At 48.0% G+C, this 15,356-nt stretch overlaps 1 protein-coding gene across 1 annotated transcript in view; it reads left to right on the plus strand.

The window, feature by feature from the left end:
* The first annotated feature begins 2,763 nt into the window (after nucleotides 1-2,763).
* The window catches only part of LOC135902582 (uncharacterized), a 39,260-nt gene continuing 26,667 nt past the window's right edge, over nucleotides 2,764-15,356 (plus strand). Inside the window, exon 1 of the mRNA XM_065432764.2 lies at nucleotides 2,764-3,206. Coding sequence (XP_065288836.2) covers nucleotides 3,195-3,206 — 12 coding nt within the window. The 5' untranslated portion in view covers nucleotides 2,764-3,194. The remainder of the gene's footprint in view (nucleotides 3,207-15,356) is intronic.

Below are 15,356 nucleotides of genomic sequence, written 5' to 3' on the forward strand. Positions count from 1 at the left end.
TAGCCTCACACTCGAAGGTCACTGAAGCGTATAGCTCCGCAGCACGGTTTGTCAGTTCGATCGGAAATGGTCGCGTTTGAGAGCGCCCACTACGATATAGTAGGTAGGTTATGTATGAAACTCATACTGGTGTCCATAAGGAGTTATAAGGCCTTGAAGTGCACAATTTCTTGTAGATGTTTCATCCTTGCTCGCCTATATACTTGCACGATAATATATCTACCTAAACCAGGAGGAGCACTTGGCAGAGTAGCAAAGTAGCTCAGGAATATAGCAACGACGTCACTCAGTTGCTGCCTATATGTAACGAGACGTTGTTAATTCATAACACTGTCATTATTAAGCGAGTTTATACAATTTCACTTGCGGCACAATCGATAATCGTGGATTACCCGCCGTGGTTGCTCAGTGGCTATGGTGTTGGGCTGCTGAGCACGAGGTCGCGGGATCGAATACCGGCCACGGCGGCCGCATTTTGATGGGGGCGAAATGCGAAAACACCCGTGTACTTATATTTAGGTGCACGTTAAAGAACCCCAGGTGGTCAAAATTTCCGGAATCCTCCACTACGGCGTGCCTCATAATCAGAAAGTGGTTTTGGCACGTAAAACCCCATAATTTTTTTTTGTAATCTTGGATTTTCTGGTCGTCTAGCGAGAAGATCGAGAGAGAGAAAAAACTTTATTTTCATGTTCGGTGGTAACGTGGAAAGGCCCTCAGTCCAGAGCCTCGCTTGCGGCATTCTTCAGTGCAGCACTGATAAACGCCGCAAGGTACCGTTGGTCGTCGGCGCTGGCTGCTTCTGTCAGCCACCCGGCATGGGGTTTAGGGGAAAGATTTGTGGGGGCAGGAAGGGGAGGTGGGGGTGGTCCACAGGACCAGAGGATATGGGATGTGTTCGGGTGTTCACCACAGTATCGACAGGGTGGGGGATGTTCAGGTAAGAGGCCGCGGAGGAGGTGCATTCGCGCTGGTGTAGGGAGTGTTTCAGTCTGGGCCTGACGAATCAGTACACCCTGTTCACGGGTGAGCACTTTGCTGAGTTTGGGGAACTTGCGTCTTGCCTCTTGATATGGCCGCAGAAGCAGGGGAGCCCACCTTTTCGTCTGGGTTGGTCGCGGAATGCAGGGTGCCTGGTTCAAAGTCTCGCAGGCGAGCTTATTAGCTCTTTCATTTCCCGGCAGTCCGTCATGACCAGGTATCCAGATGGAGAAGATCGAGGACTACACACATAGCTTGAACTATGAAGCAAACAGCGGTGAGTGTAGTTCGCACAGATTGCAATTCACAACTCAACACTGAGTGCCTCAAAGAAAGCAGGAAGAATTCCGGTTCCGTCCTGATGTGTCGAATCCTATAAGTAAAAGCAGGTAAAAGCCTGAGCAAACCTGCTGTGCTGGAAGCGCTGCGGGCGGGACTCGCGCTGCTGAAGTCTCAAGTAGAAACAGATTAAATAAAAAAATAAAAAATAGCTATGAACAGGTGCCGATCACGCTGTGCCGCCAAACGCCTTCTCGTAATGGAGTCGTCAGTATTAAGCCAGAAGCTTATAAAGCGGTACAACAGCGTCTGCTTTATGTTTTCTCTTTATATGGAGTTGGGGATGGTGTTTCTGCGTGGAGAGGAGGGGGGGGGGGGTGAGCGAGGCAGGCGCTCGTTTACACTCCGGAATAACTGTGCACTCCGGCAAAACTTGAAGGACAAAAAAAAAAAAAGTCATACTCGGTACAAAAAAAGAAAAAAAAAAACGAACAGTTCTTAACGACATTATTATACAGCACACACAACGGTACCTTGTCCGGTGTAAGCGAGCGAAATATAAAGTTTAAGGAAAGACGCTCCCAAACGCAGTATTTCATTTAAAGGACATTCCTATTCGTACAACTCAATATCATAATTGAAAGAAATCACGCAGACTACAATCTGATATGACTTGGATAGCATAATGGCGCAGAGAGATAGAAGCTTACAACAGCTAATCACACTATAGTGCAAGATTTCATTAGAGCACGATCGCTTCTTGCACTGCACTTCACTCTGATCGCACACTTTCAGAACAGTGGTAGGCCGATGCAAGTAGTCATCAAATACAAACACAAACATATAGGAATTTCGCCGCCGCTCACGTAACCAAGATCGCCCATCACTCGAGCACTGCCCGGAGAAGCTAGAGGCAATTTCATCGGGCTTGTGATCCTCGTCCGTGGAATACATGTGCACTATACCCTCGCACCGAAAACAACACGAAAGCAAAGATATGCGCGCATGCAATTTCACGAGCGCGGAATTATAGGCGCGGCCCTGTCGTCGGGGCACGTTTACCCGATCCCCGCATGCAATTGCACGGTGATACCCGTTGACACCGAGCCACTATCCCCGTCCCGGAACGGGGATTTAAGCGAACCGCTACCGGCGGGACGGCGCATTCTCGAGGCGCCTTCCGACAACGGGACGTCGCTGAAGAGCCTTCACCCGCGCCCGGCACGGGACACGCGTTTTCTTCGCGCCCATCTTTCACTTGGCTGTTTTATTTTCTTTCTTTTTTTTTCTTCTCCGGCTGCCACTCAGAGCCGGCATCCCAAACACGAGGCGGCTGCGGCGGCCGGCGCCCCGAGCAGCGCCGAACGGCGCGATGGCGGTTGCCGCGAGAAGGTTGGGTGTGGGGTAAGAGGGGGGGTGGGGGAGGGGTCGGGCTCGGCAGACAAGGAAACAAGGTCATGACTAGTCCTCCTCTCTGGCCGAGCCCGCCCGTCGTATAAAATCTAGAACAAGTTCAGGGTGAAATAGTTGCTGGCTTGGCATTGATCCCTGTGGATGCGGCGCACGACGACCTGCGACGAGCCACAACGTCGTCGACGCTTCGCAACAGACGCCGCCGACCATCGGCGGGCCAGCGTTCACCGCCCCGGCGTAGGAGGAGCACCGCCGAATCGGTTATCGCCCCAACGCGCGCTGCAGTGATCGGACGTTCCGCACGTCGACTTCGACTCTGTGCGTTCGCGAAGGAAGGCTCTCTTCCCGCACCTCCGTTTGTGTCGCCCGATCCTGTGCCCACGGACGTTTTTCCTTTTTTTCTTTCCGACGATACGCCGCTCGATTCGTGCCGACCTTGCTGGACTATAGAGTGGACTACTGCTCGCTGCCTTTGACCGTGTTGTGAAACGTCGAGTCGGATCACCGCCGCCGTTGCCAGGATGTTGCCGGCCGTAAGTATACGCGGTGGCGTTTCTCACCCGTTTGACAAACTACCAGCGTTCCGAGACTTTTCGCAACCTCGCAATAACGAAGTTTGCGGTACCGAAGAAAAGAAACGTATTAACCGTCACTTCAGATAAAAGGGAAATTTCGTTCGCAACTCTTCGATACAAGTGCTACGTTTACCATCTAGTCATTCTGGGAACCGCGAGAGAAACCGAGCGAACTGGCACAGCAGGCACGAAAAAATTTCGTTGTAACGAGTTGGCCCCAGCGCGGCTGCCACGTCTCGCGCAGCTCTCGAGCTGTGTTCAGTACTTTTCTTCGATTTAAAATATGCATTTATTTCCGCACGTCACACTAGGAAACAAATGATCTCTCTATGTGCAAGGATTTTCGTTTCCCACTCTTGCTGATAACGCCAACAATGTTGAGAAATTCTGAGACGCCAATGCTCCTGTGCGTGATACCTTTGCTGAGCGAGCAAAATATACGTTCTACTTCGTTTAGAAAATTTCGTACGGCTCTTAGGAAATCTAAAAAAAATACATACGGTGAGTTTACCTCAGATACTTTTTCAAAAGTGTCGCTAATTGTGGAAAGTCTTATTTCTCGTAATGTCGCGGGCGTTAAAATGTAAAATGTTGCTGTAAGTACTATAAGGGCAGACAGATGAAGGTATCTACGGGAAGACCCCCGTATACAGTTCGCAGCCGTATCTGAGGATAACAACGCTGCATGATCGACAGGATTCTTAGTAAATAAACGGAGGCTCTTTCCAAGCCACCCACCGGACTACCATCTGTTATCCATGATTCACATCCTGGACGCCTGTTGCACTTTATTGAACATTATAATAATTTAGAGTTTTAGAATAGGGCGCCCGAAAGTTTGGGGCCCAAAAGACCTTTCGGGTATTAGCGTTGGGGCACGCATGAGCGAAGAGTTTCAGAATAGGGCTTTGCGTTTGCGGTTAGCGTCTTGCGCTTGCAGCACCACTACAGCGTCCAAGAAAACGTATTATAAATAATTAGATAAAATACACCATTTTATGATAAGAGCAGCAATTTTCTTACATTAGTGTTTTCGCCTTTAATTACAATATAGAGGCTATTCTATTAGAAGTAAGCAATCTCTTGCGCTTACGTTTGAATAACCAACAGTGCGCACCTTCAGCAGCCATATGAACCAATATTATGAATCAATATTCATAACACACGCTAGTTGAAGGAAAGCGATAACCGCAGTCACTCCTCTTAGCTTAAGAACTTCACGCGTTACCACGAATCAAGTCCAGTTTGGTGCTAGGTTAGAGTCGTCGCTTCGATGGCTGCGGCCAAGTTTGTTGACGCAAAGCTTTTGGGGCCCCCGATAGATCAGTGAAATAGCGCGCTGGACGCAAAACCCAAAAGCAGTTTGCGTCTTGCGCATGCGCAGTGGATTCGACGCTATTTCATTGGGTCCCCAAAACGTTTGGGGGCCCCATTATAAAGCTCTCTAATGTATACAAGAACATACAGGATGATTCACTTGTTTTATGTCGCAATAGGGCCAACTTTCGAACTAAAAATCAAGCTATATCCGTGGTGTCAAGCAAAATAACAGACGCAGTAAAAAAGTGAAATAAGCAATTTCCTTCAACCGTCGCGTGTTCGAAATGTAAAAGTACACAGCTATGTCATTCAATATGATCAAGTGTGCCCATGTTTTAGTGAGTGGTATAATTCGATCTTATTGTTTTGAACGCGACGCCACGTAATATGTCCCCTTTACAAGAGAGGCACAACCTGACAGAGTGAAAGTAGACGACGCAAAAAATGGCCTCCGCTCTCATTTGATAGCTCAATGAGGTAGTTTGAGTGAGCGACGTTGCCATAAAATGACAAACATGACTGTACGGCCGGTTGCAAGCGAGAATAGGGGACATATTATCCCTCAATCGTTATACCTGCATATAGCAGGGCTGACATCTCCAGCCGCCGTTAAACTCTCTCTCCCTCTCTCTCCTGCAAGGGTCCTCAACATTTTGCTCAGAGATTATCATCTCAGAGCAAAAAGATAGTGCCTGCTCGTGTGACGAATTCGATAAAATATACGAATTTCGATGTCACGAGTAAGCAGTCCCTCGGAAAACGGCGGGAAAGCTATACGAATTTTGGTATAAGCTGTCCGATCCACTAAAAGGAAGGCATCGAATCGATGAAGAGCAGTGGTCGCGCGCTTGGATCGCACCTATACGAATAACTGCAGTTCTAAACCGTATTGATCTGTGGCTTCCCCCATTTCTAAGAAATGCAGCATGCGTACATCTTTAACGTGACCCCAATGCGCGAAGGCACGGTCGTTTTTGCATTTCGCCCCCATCGAAATGTGGCGGCCGCGGCCGGGATTCGATCCCGTGACCTTGCGCTTCGCAGCGCAACACTACAGCCGCTAAGCCACCGCGGCGGGTGGAACGCAAACCGAGTTGGTCAATGTGGGGTGCAGTAGGATACTTAGTTTGGATATGCTCAGAGCTTAATATGAAATTAAAGACGCGTTACGCCGCCTACGGAGGAGGGGGTCTGCCCCATGCGGACATCTAAGCCGTAGTGTTACCTGAGGCGTGTGGAGAAATCAGGAAAGGCGTTCTACACGTGTTTATTGCCTTACATCGAGATAACTGAGTTGATCAATGGTTGATTGAAAACCAAGGTTAACAACGTAAGAGAGAGAGGTAGAGAAAGGAGCTCTATAACTACCCTGGAGAGATTTGCCCGGGGGCACACTATTAATATGTTGAATAACATATGTAATAGTAACTAAGGGGCAGAAGGAATTGCTTTCAAGTGGGCCAAGGTAACACCACCTGTTGAACCAGCACCACCACCTTGTTACGCAGCTGCGTATAAGGTATAAGTGCTTTTTAATAGAACTGATAGGAGTACGTGTCTTAGACAAACGTGTTTAACACAGAACGCCGGACACGCACACAGTGGTCCCAGATATATTCAGTACGTGAGCCCCGTCATATAGTTTTATGCGAAGCATATTACGAGGGCTCAACCCAGCTCCTCAGGCGCGGCGGTGACCATGAAATCACGTGACACCGTGACGTCACGACAGAGGAGAAGTGGCTTTGGCTCAACTCTTGCAAGACGGGCTGGGTGGGAATCGAACCAGGGTCTCCGGAGTGTGGGACGGAGACGCTACCACTGAGCCACGAGTACAACGCTTCAAAGCGGTACAAAAGCGCCTCTAGTGAATGCGGTGTTGCCTTAGAAACGCGCTGTTTCTAAGGCGTGCGTCTCTTGCTCAGGCGCACATTTCGTTGCCGCGCCGAACGCTGCTTTGCTCGACGCTCACCGCGTCCAATGCGGGGCGCGTAGTCGCTGCCCTGTAGCCCATTGTCTTACACCCCTTGGCGGGTCGACGGGAACGCTGTCGCGTTCCACTCTTGAAGGCGAAGAAGTAATGCATGAGTTGTTTCTTCGTCTAGCCGAACCAAATATAGCCAAGCAACAGCAGTTCACCAGGCTAAACAGTGGTTCAACAACTAAAATAAAGGCTAGTATGCTTCGCATCCTGGGCTTAACCTTACCTAAGCCACAGCCATTTTTTGTCGAAGGAAGGAAATGATAAAAGAATAAGTAACGCTCACTCGCTCGCGACACAGACGTATAACATATGCGGTTGCGTGTAAAAAAGAAAGAAAAGGAAAGAAAAGTCACTACAGTTGCGCTTTAAAAATAGCCGCGTAAGGCGTTACGTAATGAACGAGCGAGTGAATAAACGCAAATGACACGGTGGTCTATTTGCGCAACGTAATGAGGTCACTTTACGGCCGAGGCTGGTGCGGGGAGGAAAACGCGCGGCGCAAAACGCTTCGACCTCTTTTGTATGCAGCTCGCGCGTCTCGCGGGCGTTCGCGGGCTGCAAGTCGATAAGCGCGGAATGCGGAACACCTGCTGCTCGACCTGCTCGGCGTCGGGGCTTGCGGGGCATGCGTGCCCACCCGAAAATCGCTACACTGTGCGTGCAATGTGTGGAACATTTGATTAGCGCGCTTACACTTAGCGCACAGTCGCGAGAATAGAAGCCAAGGGACGTAAAACTTCGCTGTTCGATTGTAGGTCGCGCTGTGGCAATGAGCGCTACAGGTTGGCCAACACTCACTTATCAGTGTATTTCTTCTGGGGGGAATGTGCACTCACGCGCACTCATCCCTCTCTCTCTCTCTCTCTCTCTCTCTCTCTCTCTCTCTATATATATATATATATATATATATATATATATATATATATATATATATATATATATATATATATATATATATATATATATATATATATATATATATATATATATATATATTTGTATGTATGTATATATAGCAAGAACGTGTGTGCGAATACTCGCTGCCGCTGCTAATCCACACTGGCTCAACAAGTAAAGCTTCAACGCTGAGCTTTAAGCTTTCAAGCTTTACTTGCTCAGCCAGTGCTAATTAGAAGAGACATTGAGTATCATTTGCACAGACGTTCTTGCCACGTCGAAATTATCGCTGCTTCCGAGCGAAATATAGCCGCCCGCTACACGTTCTTTGCTGTAGAGCCAACCTCAAAAATGTCCTTTCTAAAGATCGTTTGAGATAAATTGGGAATTTGAAAGGAACGACGAGCCCCAACTGGCACCCATGCATTCAACGTGACGTGAGCTTTGGAGAAGCTTGCAAGACGGTGCATCGCTGTACTTCACGGAGTTTGCGAGACACGAGCGTGGGTGATGGCTGCTTTCTTCCTAGCTCCAAATTCGGGGCATCGTTGCTGACGCACGCGTTTAGTAGCTGTTGAGCATTCGCGAAGCTGTACGCGCAAATGCCGACATGCGCGTCATCGGAGCAGGAGTTTGGAAAACAAGTTTCAGCAGAATTCTTAAAACTATGAATACAAATTAGGAGAGAGAGAGAGAGAGAGAGAAGCGTCGAATATTGCTACGGCTATTCGAGTTTAAACTTCTTACAGGAAAGAGCTACGGGGCTCCACCCATATTTATTCATGCATCGTATGATTATTTATTTTGCTTATCGCTGCTTGAAGAAGCCGTCATCCCTGTAGTAGATGAATAAAATTCCTTTACTATCCTACATGCTTAAACAATTACCTGTTTTAATATGAACAGTGGTTTCATAATAGAAATGATTGACCAAATGCGCCACCTGGTCATGAAATTCCAGTATGCGGAACAGAGTTGCGATTAACTATACGTTGAGTTGAGTGACTTGATTTCTCTCGACAGTGTTCACATAACAGCGTTAATAACGAGGACGAAAGGAACAAAATGAACAGCGCTCGTCCTGTCGTATGTGTTCTTTTTTTGGCCTCGTCCTTAGCGCTATTATATGAGCTCATCCATATGTCATCCCTAGCACTGCATCGTTGGTTAAAAGTCAGCGCTACATAAACCGGAGTCATACAGCGTTATGATTCTCGCACGACATCCAGGGGAGGTAGACAGAGGAAGTCCAGATATGGATAAAAAAAATAACGTAATTGCATTATGCGAGATACTTACCGGACTTCGTTGTTGCTGTCGCGTCGAACTATATCCAGTGCATTCTGAAGGAAACGTAATGAAAGGCCTGGGTTGGCCAATTCTGATACCATTGCTTGATGTGCGTCCTCGCAAACGGTTTAATCTGGTTTTTGTGAAACGCGGGCCGGTTCTGATAACATGCTATCGCATTACACTAATACGTTTATGTTATGAGGAACTGTGGGATTTTACTTTCAGACCGCGGACATATTTATCAGGAATAAGAGTGGAAGAACAGTGAAGTGGGCATGTTTGAGCTGATATATGACGAGCGATATTGCGAAAAGCAAAAGAAATATCCACGTTCTCTTGTTCCAGTGCATTTCAACATCTTTGTTTATTAATGAGCGTAAATATTTACAATATAATGTGATACACTTCCCGCCGTCCACAACGTGCAATATCAATTAAGAGATCACGAAGCGCAGCAATTCGCCCATAGCAGAAATTCTTCGTTGCTTTTTTTTTTTAGCGCGTAAAAAAGTCATGCTCAGGAATTACAAAGGACAAAATTTTAATTCTCTGCGTTTATGAACTCAACTGTGAGATCTATGCGACAAGCAATGGTGCAATTTCTGCCAAGGGAATAGAAACGAAGTCGAAGACAAAGATGAGATCAGAAAAAAAAAATGGCTGTGGCTTAGGTAAGGTTAAGCCCAGGATGCGAAGCATACTAGCCTTTATTTTAGTTGTTGAACCACTGTTTAGCCTGGTGAACTGCTGTTGCTTGGCTATATTTGGTTCGGCTAGACGAAGAAACAACTCATGCATTACTTCTTCGCCTTCAAGAGTGGAACGCGACAGCGTTCCCGTCGACCCGCCAAGGGGTGTAAGACAATGGGCTACAGGGCAGCGACTACGCGCCCCGCATTGGACGCGGTGAGCGTCGAGCAAAGCAGCGTTCGGCGCGGCAACGAAATGTGCGCCTGAGCAAGAGACGCACGCCTTAGAAACAGCGCGTTTCTAAGGCAACACCGCATTCACTAGAGGCGCTTTTGTACCGCTTTGAAGCGTTGTACTCGTGGCTCAGTGGTAGCGTCTCCGTCCCACACTCCGGAGACCCTGGTTCGATTCCCACCCAGCCCGTCTTGCAAGAGTTGAGCCAAAGCCACTTCTCCTCTGTCGTGACGTCACGGTGTCACGTGATTTCATGGTCACCGCCGCGCCTGAGGAGCTGGGTTGAGCCCTCGTAATATGCTTCGCATAAAAATTCGGAGCGGGTTTACTATACGTAAGACGCGGGTAAGTGGGTATCATTCGCAGTAAAGTAGCGTTTTGGAGCTTCGCAATAGACTCAATTCGGTTGGTTACGATGATGCTTACGAGGCAGCTCAGATACGTGAACCCCGCTGCACGAACTTACGCCGTTAGAAAGTGAGAAGTTTAGAGGACGCATTTTTCTTTTGAGCCCGGGGAACCACGAGCCCAGTTCCCAAAACATTTCATCCGTGAGAGCTGTTCACTATTGTCAAGCCGCTTTCGGTGATGATACACTTCTCATCGCGACTGGTTTGCATCTGCTCTCACGAACGTGTGAAGCGTAAGTATTCTTTCTTTCTTTCTTTCTTTCTTTCTTTCTTTCTTTCTTTCTTTCTTTCTTTCTTTCTTTCTTTCTTTCTTTCTTTCTTTCTTTCTTTCTTTCTTTTTCTTTCTTATTCTTTACGAACAGTTCTTGCACAAGTAAATTTTTTCGTTGATAGATACCCTAATTTTGCTGAACTTAGTTTCGTCGGTGAAAGACTGAGCACTGAAAGACTGACCTAAACTTTTTTGGCACTGCCATTTTTTAGACGGTGTAATACCGAGCGCACGTACGCAATCACTACATATTTGTCCTTATTTCGGGAAAGGAAGTGTTCATTAAAGTGCTTCCGTCCAGCGAATTTTATCTTTTCAAAGAATCTCTGAGAGAGAAAGAGACAAACAGAGAGACAAACAGAGAAATAGAGAGAGAGACAGATAACATTTATTTCATTTTAGCCCACTGTCCGGGGCTACTGGGGCTTGGTGTGATGATGAGAGGCGGAGTGAGAGTGCTATGTTGATGGCGTCGACCTTTGATTGGGCTTGGTGCGCTTCTACTGGTGAAGTGCGCGCAAGGGACGTGTTAAGCTCCGTCAACGCAGTCAGTCGGCCACTACTGAGGTGTCCCAAGTATAGATTCAAGTGCACGCGCTCACTGCGCAGGCAATCCCAGAGTAACCGAGTCGCTCCACCTGCACATAGAAAACTAACTTGCATGGTACGGTTCATGATCTCGACAGTGCAGCATTTAAGCATGATATTATCAAACAGTTTTCTTGCTATGTGAGAATGCCCTTAAGAGACATCTAAAATGGCTTAACTGATCTCGATACATACACCTTGCAGGCATCCTTGTCTAGAAATGTAGGCGACACATAGAAACTGCAAGTTTTTACAATTTGAAGCCTCGCATCTTCCCCGTCCGGGCTCTACTTTGCATGGTTACATCAGAAACGTAATCCAACTAACCCAGTCCTCTCTTCTCGTGCTGATGCACTGACCACCTTCCATGGCAAAGATCACAAATAAGCATCTCTGGAAGGCTCTATTGTAGAACGAGAACAAATCACAGACATAATGTTTGGTCTCTAGAAGGAAAAAAAAACCCAACAAAATGCACGAAGGAAGGAAGGAAGGAAGGAAGGAAGGAAGGAAGGAAGATAGAAACAGAGAAAGAAAGAAAGAAAGAAAGAAAAAAAGGAGAAACAAAACAATAAACAGTAGGCCATTCATATTCCGGTGCTAATGTCGTTTTCATTGCAAATTCGCTGTGTTCGACACAAGCATACTGCACATAGTCCAGAAATCTGGTCATGCAGTTGAAAGGGAGTTGAGGCGCTACACGGCTTCCACTTTAGACGAGGGCATCGTGCGAAATATCTGTGCAGAACTTGCGGTCGTTATTCTTCTCGGCGATTAGGACACCTTATAGGCTACGCTCAAAAAAAAAAAGCACGATGACAAGAAAAAATGGCTGTGGCTTAGGTAAGGTTAAGCCCAGGATGCGAAGCATACTAGCCTTTATTTTAGTTGTTGAACCACTGTTTAGCCTGGTGAACTGCTGTTGCTTGGCTATATTTGGTTCGGCTAGACGAAGAAACAACTCATGCATTACTTCTTCGCCTTCAAGAGTGGAACGCGACAGCGTTCCCGTCGACCCGCCAAGGGGTGTAAGACAATGGGCTACAGGGCAGCGACTACGCGCCCCGCATTGGACGCGGTGAGCGTCGAGCAAAGCAGCGTTCGGCGCGGCAACGAAATGTGCGCCTGAGCAAGAGACGCACGCCTTAGAAACAGCGCGTTTCTAAGGCAACACCGCATTCACTAGAGGCGCTTTTGTACCGCTTTGAAGCGTTGTACTCGTGGCTCAGTGGTAGCGTCTCCGTCCCACACTCCGGAGACCCTGGTTCGATTCCCACCCAGCCCGTCTTGCAAGAGTTGAGCCAAAGCCACTTCTCCTCTGTCGTGACGTCACGGTGTCACGTGATTTCATGGTCACCGCCGCGCCTGAGGAGCTGGGTTGAGCCCTCGTAATATGCTTCGCATAAAAAAATGAGTACATCGCACACGCCTCTGCACATTTGGTTCACTGGGAACAAAAAGCGTGCTATGTTTTTCCTGGTGACCCATTAGCTCAAACGACTTTTGCAAAGTATCACAGAGTTCCAGCTGCCGAAACCTATAGGCCTATAGCGCCCCAAGCGGGTCCTTAATGGCACGTCGTTAAAGCCGCCCGAGAAGCACGTCGAACAACGTTAAGGCCAATGGCCGCGCGTCTTTTATTGCTCAGCGGCTTCGTGTGCGTGCCTGCCTGCTCGCGCAACACTTACGATGAAGCTAAGCGAGGCGAAAGGGAGCACCTATAGCGTAACGGTGACTCGAGTGCGTAAGAGGGAGTGGGAGAGTGCGAGTGGATCAAGCCTCTCTCTAATTGCATTAGTCAGAGCGCGAGCGAGTGACAACAGGACCGGCGTAATGTAAGGATTCACATTGCTCGAGAATCTATTGCGTTCTTATCATCCAGCATTCACAGCCGGCTGATCGTGGTAATATGGGTGCAGTGCCAGTCCGACCACTGGCGAAGTGAGGAAAGGAAAAGAGTTACAATAGATATGCTCACATTTTCCCGGCCTACATGGCTCTCATCTTGCTTACTTCAGCGAAAAACAGACCACGTGAGTTACTCGTTTGAGGGAGAGTGAGTTTGCTCTTCGACATCTCTCGCACCAGGTTGCGAGCAAGTAGTCCTCGATAAGGTTAACCTGTTATTGATTTGACTTGCATCAAATTTCTGCAATGAAATGAGACGGATCTCAGCTGCTCCCGATGATGTTCACGTGGCCAGACATCCTAACCGAACTCTCCCGTCGAAGAAGAAAAAGAAAAAGAAGAAACAAAAGAACTTGGGCGTGCCGGATGTACTTGGGTGTTGCATTCCCGAACACTTAGTCATTCCTCATGGCCAATAGCGTCGCATGTCAACCTTGCGGATGTGTCGAAACTATAGAGCACACGCCGTACCACTCTCCATACTTCGAGTCTCAGCGATATGCTCCGGTTACGAGTTTCACCCACTCAGACGACAGACACTACTCGGAAGCAAAGACCTTAGCCGAAGAACTCTAGTATACACAAGGCCACCAAAGAGCTAATGCGTTTCTTGAAGGCAACTGGACTGATATACTTATCCTACTTTATCTACCTATCTCTCTCTCATCGAATCAAAGATTACCTGAGTGACTCTGCTGGGTGACGGATGAATACAAGTGTGATAAAACCTTTATTTAATCGGAGCTAGGGAGCGAGCGGCTGAGTGAAATACAAGGTAAGCTCTACGCTGATTTCACCGAATGACAAAAGCATGAGCCGTGAGTCGAGATCGAGCTTAACAAGCAGCTCGAAACTCTCGGACAGCGAATATCGGCGAATTCGGAGAGGTAGGTATACCGAGGACATCGTTGTCATCCACCAAGAGCAAGCAGCAGATGCTTGCCAAGGTCCCGTTGTTCTTCGCTTCTTTTTCTCTCTTCGTTTTTACGCTTCGTTTCCTCGTCCCGTCAGGAACCGCGTTTTTTCCGCGCCGCGCGCGCTCAGCGCTCGCGCCGCTATACGATTGCCGCAGGCGCCACGCTGACCGCGTTTAATTGCAGTCCAAATAGGAGCGAGCTCACGCGCGCGCGCAAGCCGTTTCTTCTTGTTCTTCTTGCTCGGCTCGTCTTCGTTTTGGGCTCCGAGAGCGGCCAACCTTCCGAAATGAGGCTAACACGCGACCGGAGAAGAAGTGCCGACGACTCGACAACCCTCCCCTCGTGACCGGCAGCCGACTTCAACCACCTCCGCCTCTCTCTCTCTCTTTCGCCTTCTCCTTCTTTCGTGCTCGCGTTGAGAAAAACGGGCGAAAATAAGATCGCCGAGAAGTCAGAGTGGTTGGTGCGGGTATGTGGTGCTGGTATGGGGGGAAGGAGGAGGTGGACGGGGGGGGGGGGGGTCATCAACAACGGCGCAGCTTCTGCTGGCGCGGGGCCTCAATTGACCCCTTTCGGAGCTGGCTTATGTGTGCCGCGCCATTCCAGCAGAAAACCAGTAAACTAAATACACCGCCGGAGGAGCCGCGCACAGATACCCCGCGCCGGCCGATGAGGTGCATTGGCGCGAGGAAAGGCAGGTATAAGATTGACACAATAAAATTTCTTGCCCAGGTTTGCAGATAAGACCGGTGCAGATTGCGCAGATTTCCAAGGGCTACGCATATCTGCTTAAAATCTGCTCAGAAGTAGGTCTCCGTATCCTTTGAGGACGCGAGAGACGATGTGGGTGGCAGGCCATTTCGGTTAAATGGAGGTGTGTATACACAGTTACACGTAGTTTTTTTTTCTTTTTTTGCTCTTTAGCGAAAGAGGCTACGACGTGCCTACAGAGCCTGAACGAGTAAAATCCGGCAATCGAGCCCTCGACCTCGCAATGAGCAGTACGTACGTGGCAATGTCAAGCTACTCGAGTTCAAGATCATAGGATAGCAAGAAGGGCGTTCGCTGGTGTTGACATCAGACTCGAATGTTTGACGTTGTAATATTCGCCATACCTTTTGACTTCAGTTTGCCCCTTTGTTTAGGTTCATTTAATTCGCACAAAAGATCACAGATACGAGTTGTATCGGAATGAGTTGCGGTTCATGAATTGAGAAGGAATGATAACGTCAATCACAAATGTGACAATCATTGTTGATATGCTGAAGAAACTGGCTCAAGAGCGACAATGACACGACGAAGACACGACACGATGGCTACAAGATTAAAACGACGTCGTGACAATAGTGCAGCGACGTCTCATGTGTCGTGATCGCGGTACGGAGTCCTAGATGGGGACTGATTGTGTGTTTTCTTGCGGCGACTCTTTCTGCTTCAGCAATTTGACGATTACTAACGCGAAGATGATATTTCACTTTCATACGCCCCAGAATATCGAGGATGAAATTTAGCTTAAAAAACGTTTAAAGGAACATTAACCAACTATAGTAAGGTAAGTTGCAATAACAAATCAAGCTTCTGCAATAGCTAAGCGGC

Source organism: Dermacentor albipictus, chromosome 3 (assembly GCF_038994185.2).
Source record: "Dermacentor albipictus isolate Rhodes 1998 colony chromosome 3, USDA_Dalb.pri_finalv2, whole genome shotgun sequence".
NCBI lineage: Eukaryota > Metazoa > Arthropoda > Arachnida > Ixodida > Ixodidae > Dermacentor > Dermacentor albipictus.